This window comes from Haliotis rubra, unplaced genomic scaffold (assembly GCF_003918875.1).
Source record: "Haliotis rubra isolate DU_JTF1 unplaced genomic scaffold, ASM391887v1 Scf865, whole genome shotgun sequence".
Classification (NCBI taxonomy): Eukaryota; Metazoa; Mollusca; class Gastropoda; order Lepetellida; family Haliotidae; genus Haliotis; species Haliotis rubra.
In genome coordinates, this window is record NW_025767596.1 from 265,363 (window position 1) to 274,349 (window position 8,987).

Sequence of the window (8,987 nt, forward strand, 5' to 3'; positions counted from 1 at the left end):
AATATTATACTTCCGCCTTGAGCTCATTGCATACTAACAAGTGGCCTCTGCCGATCGAGTCGTCACTTCCTTTATCCAATAATAACAGGGTTTTTGTCCCATTTGTGGACCTACTCCTGTATATAAGGGCATATGTGTTTTGTCAACAAGCATAGTCTGTTGGAGCACTGACACCTGCGTCCATACACCACCCCTCAATAAGCCAAGGAATATTCAGCATGAAGATACTGATCCTTGTATGTCTGTGTGGGTCGATAATGACTCAAACCCCAGCCCTGAGGAGGGCTTTCAGGATGAGGCGAAGGCCGGTCAACTGCACCATTCCTGAAGATATCAACACGATGTTCGCGGAGCTGAACACACACCTGAACACATCCATGTTCCTCCAACTGAACACGGCGTTAACCCGCTACCTCCCAAATGAACTCAACACCAACCTCGTCTTTGACAGCACGCACAGATACGGCGGGAAGACGTGCCCGGATGTTGTTACAGAAGACGTGAACGCCCCGCTGTCTGAACGCTCTCTCTGTCCGTGGTACTACGAGGCTGACGAAATGCCCGCTGGTCACTATCCGTCCGTCATCCCCCAGGCCATGTGTAAATGTACTAGCTGTGTCCAGCACAGCCGCAGTGGGTGCGAGAGGGTGTCCACCACGGTGCGGGTTTTGAAGGAGACTGGCTGCATGGCTGGGTTCCAGACCTACACAGCTGAGCTGAGGGTTCACCATGTCGGGTGTGTCTGTGTTGGGCGCCGTCTTGAAAGTAACCCTGCGCCACTAACCACGACAACGGCAGCAACACCTAACCCATGTGGTGCATGGGGCTGTGCTGACTGACCAACGACATCGCCGTTGTGAACCTGATTGCCAACGACATTTCATCCAGATTCTCATACAGCATGCATCATTGAACGACCGACGCGTAACGACATTTTCTGCTACCTTATGTAGAACTACAACTACTACGACGACCTCAACTATATCCACACGGCACTACTACACCCTGTACAACAATGATGAAAGCTGCAACCAAACATATGTAACTGTCATCATCTACCAAATCGTAAACCGTGTCCACAACATCAGACATCACAACGACGTTTTCCACTGATTCATCCATGAACTTCTGTTCACCACATATCGCACATTGTCGAATCATATATTTCTGTCTTCCATGAAGTTTGCAGGAAATGACATTCACCATCACTAGTTACTTCATCAGCATCGTCAGCAGCAGCAACAGCAGGATCATCATCATCATCACCATCCTTATAAACCTCATCATCACATCATCGCCACCATTTAATCCGTCATCAAAAGAAATACCATTGCGGGAAATACCCTTCATTACCACAAGTTATTGCATCTTCTTTTTCTTCTTCTTCTTCATCATCATCATCATCATCATCATCATCATCATCATCATCATCATCATCATCATCATCATCATCATCATCATCATCATCATCTCCATCATGTCCATCATTACTTTTGTACTGAACCAAAGAAATTCAATTATATCTTTCTCTTGTCAGTTCCCCTAATCTCACTGCTACAACTAGCGTTAACTTTAGGCAATACTTATCACTTGATACTTTGACATGCAGATAAATGATTTAGGCATGAGCGTGCCTACTTGGGCCCCCGGCGTTCCTGTGCGTGGGGTCGAGCCCGAGTTCGCTATGGTAAAGTTTCTAAACTTGTAAGCACCATACCCATGTTCGTGATTTTCACCAAAAGTCGTAGTGGTCAAAGCTGCTTGTAATAGGTCGTTATATGTCTGCACTGCTTCTCCAATCAGCTTTATACTCACTAACACCCAATAACATGTAGTGTTGATTGATGGTCGTCCTTATTTAAGGTGCAAGGTTGTAAAATAACCACTTTCCTTTGACAATTTTACCACTCAAATTGATAGTATCATTTGCACATATCATTTGGGTGTCCGTAATTCCTGTGCATAGTTGTCTCCCTTGGTGGTCAGGATACGCTGTTTGTATTACCGTCTCGATAGTCGACAGTGTGGACTTTCCTGTACGTTAAGCTGACACGCCGTATTACATCTGATTTACTGCTGAGGGTGACGTCAGCACAACATCACCAACATCTAACAGCATCATCACTACGCTCATATGTGTTAACGGTGAATTCCCGATATAACGAGAGTTTACAGTATTAAAGTATTAATCTCATTCATACTATCGCATTGTCAGTAATCATTACAGAACATCCGAAAACGTAATGTTAGAATAGATAAGATTAATATTTCAGTTATATATAAGATAAGTCGTCTTGTCTTTGCTGTTTGCATGGTTACAAAGTTCGAATGGTGGTTCTTTGGACATCTCATTTATTTGTCATTATATTTATTATTCAATATTTATTGTGTGCAATGTGTTCATTACAAATGCATCTGTTTCATCAGTAGTTATGTTGTCATCTCTCATGTCACGTGCTCTCACTTGATATTATAAAAACATACTCATCGCTTATTCCAGGTCGTGAAATAGTATTTTGAATAAACTGTTAAAGCATTTGAACGTGTTAACGGCGCATTTCTTCCATCTTGGACCTCAGTCAAACAACAGGTATCGTTTTGAAGGTTTGGACTCACCAAAACACATTTTCGGAAAAAATTCTAGAGTCAGATCTTTTTGTCTGATTACATACCTCGATATATGATATCGGGACAAGCTATACACTATTGAAGGATATTGTAGTTGCTGTCAGATCCACACTAAACCCACACTAGTGTATAGTGTTTGATGTGATTGGGGACAGACACGAGAATTGCTGTTAAAACAGTAATGTAACGAAGACAAAAGACTTAGAAGGTAGACATCCTGTTGGCTTGTTAATCCGAACATCCTTCAGTTTGATTTAATAAAGCTGCTCACATGTCAACAGATCTCGTTTACCTAGAGAGGGGGATCAGGAATTGACTTCATAAAAGACGCCCAGGGGCTAACACCTGCTCCGACTTCAGGGCTGTCTCACGGGGCGGTGGGGTAGCCTAGTGGTTAAAGCGTTGGCTCGTCACGCCGAAGACCCGGGTTCGAATCCCCACATGAGTACAATCTGTGAAGCCCATTTCTGGTGTCCCCCGCCGTGAAGTTGCTGGAATATTGCTAAAAGCGGCGTAAAACCAACCTCAGTCAGTCAGTCAGGGCTATCTCACCTTAAATTCCTGCACTATAATATGAGTTTCTGATTGGATTCAAGTTCATACCATTGTGTGATAATAATAATTTGCAATTGTTGTCGACAGTGTAAGATTAAGCAGCGGCGTGGACGTGTTATATTTGGTTTGGTCGTCAAGTGTAATCTGAACAGTTCCAGAATGGCTAACACAGCTTGACACATCTGGACGGTGGGCTTGTAGGCAAAAAAATACCTCTCATATTACATCAAGACCAGCTGTTGATTGACGATCGCTTTGTTCACTCTAAAATACAACCAAGACCTAATTTGGAAGCATAACCACTGCTATCAATAGTTGAACACTATCTCCAGGAAGCATAACCACTGCTATCAATAGTTGAACACTATCTCCAGGAAGCATAACCACTGCTATCAATAGTTGAACACTATCTCCAGGAAGCATAACCACTGCTATCAATAGTTGAACACTATCTCCAGGAAGCATAACCACTGCTATCAATAGTTGAACACTATCTCCAGGAAGCATAACCACTGCTATCAATAGTTGAACACTATCTCCAGGAAGCATAACCACTGCTATCAATAGTTGAACACTATCTCCAGGAAGCATAACCACTGCTATCAATAGTTGAACACTATCTCCAGGAAGCATAACCACTGCTATCAATAGTTGAACACTATCTCCAGGAAGCATAACCACTGCTATCAATAGTTGAACACTATCTCCACGGAAGTTATTATTGTTTCCACCGATTCTGTATGTTACATTGTCGCGGTAAGTGAATCATCTCATTGTACTGCCCTCTCGGGTGCTGCAGTTGATGAACATGAGGCAGACCTTCTTGCTTTCCGAGGAAATAATAAGGCGGAGTCTACTAATGCCTACAGGGTATAATGCCTACAGGGTATAACGCCTACAGTCCTATATAAACAACCTTACGCACCAATGGTTACAATTTTACTGCTTTCAACCTTTCACTAAAGTGTTATGTCCCATTTAAGAGTGCGCCTTTACGTACAGTAAACACAGAACAAAGACTTTCTATGTTGATGAACCGTTTATTCGTCATTCATTAGTGTTCATTTTTCGTACACCAATGTTGTACACCTATTTCACACTATTTGTGAAAATCATTTTTATCTTTAATTTTGACACATTTTTCTCACTGTTATAACATTAATGATTCACACAGTTTGCATGCATTTACCTAATTTAATTAAGTGTCCGGCAGCTGACAGGAACTCCAGTGATGTCTTCACCTCCGATATCAGCTGATCATTGAGTCGTGTGAGCCTGTGGTCGGAGTTATGTGTACTTCCTCTTGCGGGTGGGGGACTGGAACCATGCGCCATCTTAACCATCTTATTCCTCTGTAACACTTTCACAAAGGAGAAAATGTTCGGGTGTGCTCGTTGGATGATCTTGTTGGGGTGTGAATGCCATCCCTCGAGATGATTATTCGTCCTCGGGCCTTGGGTCTCATGGTGATTCCACAATCCGGCACAAAACATGGCATGATCATCAACCAGATGCTGGTCACGCAACCATGGAACTCATCTTTCTGTCGATTGGCAGGGACGTCGTCCATGACCTCAATCCAAGCGTCTTGGACCATGGCTACTGGGGGGAGGAGAAGTGCTGCTGCTCTTCTTATCCATCTATGAATCCCCGGATCCTGCTGATAGGCTCACTGAAGCCGAGGTTCTGAACCTTCCTCCAGAGAGCCTGTGTGTAGTGGAGCTAGCATCCACGGACGTCAGAGTTGGAGAAGACAGTCGCAGCAGCGTTACAGCGTTGATGACGGCGATTTCAAAGTCCGCCTCGATGACGTCAGCATGAAGGGGCGATCCTGTTAGCTGCTGCAGCTTGTCGTTCAGGAGACGCAGTAGACGTAGTTCATAGGTGCGGCGTTGACGATTCGGCAGTAGACCAGCTGGGTCATCTTCCGTCTCTGCTTGTGGAGTGTGCTCTTCATTGAATGGAAGGACTTGACTGTTGCCGCTTGTACTGGGGTCGTCTCACCCTGTACCCGCTGCCGCCGAGGACTAGCAATCTTCAGAGCTACCTGATCTTCCTGTGGGTGGCTGTGTGGGGAGCTACCTGATCTTCCTGTGGGTGGCTGTGTGGGGAGCTACCTGATCATCCTGTGGGTGGCTGTGTGGGGAGCTACCTGATCTTCCTGTGGGTGGCTGTGTGGGGACCTACCTGATCTTCCTGTGGGTGGCTGTGTGGGGAGCTACCTGATCTTCCTGTGGGTGGCTGTGTGGGGAGCTACCTGATCTTTCTTGTGGGTGGCTGTGTGGGGAGCTACCTGATCTTCCTGTGGGTGGCTGTGTGGGGAGCTACCTGATCATCCTGTGGGTGGCTGTGTGGGAAGCTACCTGATCTTCCTGCGGGTGGCTGTGTGGGGAGCTACCTGATCTTCCTGCGGGTGGCTGTGTGGGGAGCTACCTGATCTTCCTGCGGGTGGCTGTGTGGGGAGCTACCTGATCATCCTGTGGGTGGCTGTGTGGGGAGCTACCTGATCTTCCTGTGGGTGTCTGTGTGGGGAGCTACCTGATCTTCCTGTGGGTGGCTGTGTGGGGAGCTACCTGATCTTCCTGTGGGTGGCTGTGTGGGGAGCTACCTGATCTTTCTTGTGGGTGGCTGTGTGGGGAGCTACCTGATCTTCCTGTGGGTGGCTGTGTGGGGAGCTACCTGATCATCCTGTGGGTGGCTGTGTGGGGAGCTACCTGATCTTCCTGCGGGTGGCTGTGTGGGGAGCTACCTGATCTTCCTGCGGGTGGCTGTGTGGGGAGCTACCTGATCTTCCTGCGGGTGGCTGTGTGGGGAGCTACCTGATCATCCTGTGGGTGGCTGTGTGGGGAGCTACCTGATCTTCCTGTGGGTGTCTGTGTGGGGAGCTACCTGATCATCCTGTGGGTGGCTGTGTGGGGAGCTACCTGATCTTCCTGTGGGTAGCTGTGTGGGGAGCTACCTGATCTTCCTGTGGGTGGCTGTGTGGGGCGCTACCTGATCATCCTGTGGGTGGCTGTGTGGGGAGCTACCTGATCTTCCTGCGGGTGGTACACTTGCCGAGGCAGCCACATTGGACACACTTCCAGTGCACGCAGGTCTGTTGTCTGTTGTTGAATCCATATTGGTATCAGTCCAGAATAATCTGCTGTCCTCCTTTCTGTGATGTTAAGTATTCAACTTTCGTTGGATCTGACATGATTTGCAACCAAAAGTTTGGTTACAATCATTTTAAAGCAGTACATTTCCTTCTCACTTTGAATAATCTCACTCATTCTACTCTTTAGTCTCTCAGGTTCCCAATTGCATAGATCGATGCTCATGCAGTTGATCATTGGATTGTCTGGTCCAGACTCGATTCTTTACAGACCGCCGCCATATAGCTGGAATATTGCTGAGTGCGGCGTAAAAATAAACTCACTCACTCACTTTAGTCTCCCCCTTGTGTGAGGTGGTTCTTCTAAAGTTTTCAAAACACAGCTGGACAATTACTCTTTACTCCCCTAATATCACTGTAGGCATTAGCGCTGACATATTGGATGATCTTCATATCATAGAACTAGATCACTGAGAACGTCAGGCAGTATTAGCGCTGACATATTAGATGATCTTCATATACTTACATCATAGAACTAGATGACTGAGAACGTCAGGCAGTATTAGCGCTGACATATTGGATGATCTTCATATCATAGAACTAGATGACTGAGAACGTCAGGCAGTATTAGCGCTGACATATTAGATGATCTTCATATACTTACATCATAGAACTAGATGACTGAGAACGTCAGGCAGTATTAGCGCTGACATATTGGATGATCTTCATATACTTACATCATAGAACTAGATGACTGAGAACGTCAGGCAGTATTAGCGCTGACATATTGGATGATCTTCATATCATAGAACTAGATGACTGAGAACGTCAGGCAGTATTAGCGCTGACATATTGGATGATCTTCATATCATAGAACTAGATGACTGAGAACGTCAGGCAGTATTAGCGCTGACATATTAGATGATCTTCATATACTTACATCATAGAACTAGATGACTGAGAACGTCAGGCAGTATTAGCGCTGACATATTAGATGATCTTCATATACTTACATCATAGAACTAGATGACTGAGAACGTCAGGCAGTATTAGCGCTGACATATTAGATGATCTTCATATACTTACATCATAGAACTAGATGACTGAGAACGTCAGGCAGTATTAGCGCTGACATATTAGATGATCTTCATATACTTACATCATAGAACTAAATGACTGAGAACGTCAGGCAGTATTAGCGCTGACATATTGGATGGTCTTCATATACTTACATCATAGAACTAGATCACTGAGAACGTCAGGCAGTATTAGCGCTGACATATTGGATGATCTTCATATACTTACATCATAGAACTAGATCACTGAGAACGTCAGGCAGTATTAGCGCTGACATATTGGATGATCTTCATATACTTACATCATAGAACTAGATCACTGAGAACGTCAGGCAGTATTGAAATTGCTGTTAGAAATAAGTATCATAATTTCATTGATGTAATAGATAACAAAAATGATTGAATAATGTGTTAAAAAATATCTAAAGACTTATTTAAACTTGACAATGACATTTTTCTGGGAAATCCGGATTATATGCCTGAGTGATCAGGTCGTTAGGTCTATCGGTCTACCTTCCTTATAGACTGGTACATACAAAATGAAATCAGATATATATTTTCATACATTTATTTACATATATACAACTTTCTTCAATTCAGATGTTACATTACAAATGGAAGCTAGCACAAATTAAGGTTGAAGTTAAGGCAGAATCCGCATAGTCCGCATAGTCCCTACTGTAGACGCCGTTTCAGAGCTAAAAGGGTCTCATCCGATCGGACATATTTCCTTCTCTTTGAGGGTGGTTTGCCTCCGGCTGCATGTTGTTTCAATCTCGATTCAGTGGACATTTATATTGACTTGAGGAATGTTGAGATGAGCCTTTCTGACGATTTTGTTCAGCCGACTATGGTATCCTACCAAGTGCACGTGGTTGTTGGTCCGTGGCGCGATGGTCGGTGTGTAGATCACCCTCAATCCACTGGCTGGTAACGTAGTCGATAAGGCTGGTGCACCGACAATCATCGGGCTTACTGGCGTTGATGTCAACCCAAATGTTGTCCACCTGGAAAAAAACACAAACACACTGTAAGTTAATTTAATTTAATTTAATTTAATTTACACACACGCACACGCACACACACACACACACACACATATATATGACTAGGCTGCAATTTATTTGAGTGCAATGCAGGCGTATAACCTTTCTTCCTAGCAAACCTCCCAACAATTTGCTATAGTGATTCTACGTTTAATACTCACCAATCCTGAAGGTGGATGGCAAAACAAGGTACTGCTGTCATTCCTACTGAAGGTGGGTGGCAAAACAAGGAACTACTTTCAAACCGAAAGCCTGTCCCCGCTACGCTGTGTTCTGTACACATACCCTGCATCTGTAATCTCTCTCCGTCACTTGTGTCTTGTTTTATATATCTGTGATATTGCTTGACACAGACTGCAGCTATATATCTGTGATATTGCTGGATACAGACTGTAGTTATATATCTGTGATGTTGATGCATACAGACTGTAGTTAGAAATCTGGCATATTGCTGCATACAGACTGTAGTTATATATCTGTGATATTGCTGCATACAGACTGTAGTTATATATCTGTGATGTTGCTGGATGCAGACTGTAGTTATGTATCTGTGGTGTTGCTGGATACAGACTGTAGTTATGTATCTGT

At 44.4% G+C, this 8,987-nt stretch overlaps 1 protein-coding gene across 1 annotated transcript; it reads left to right on the forward strand.

Moving 5' to 3' along the window:
• Positions 1–257: 257 nt before the first annotated feature.
• On the forward strand, positions 258–839 carry LOC124263012 (interleukin 17-like protein). The gene has a single exon (XM_046697626.1). It carries the CDS (start codon positions 258–260, stop codon positions 837–839), a length of 582 nt encoding a protein of 193 aa, XP_046553582.1.
• The last annotated feature ends 8,148 nt before the right edge of the window (positions 840–8,987 follow it).

What these genes read in the sequence shown, in the direction of transcription:
- LOC124263012 (XM_046697626.1), top strand. Translation starts at nt 258, where the DNA reads ATGACTCAAACCCCAGCCCTGAGGAGGGCTTTCAGGATGAGGCGAAGG.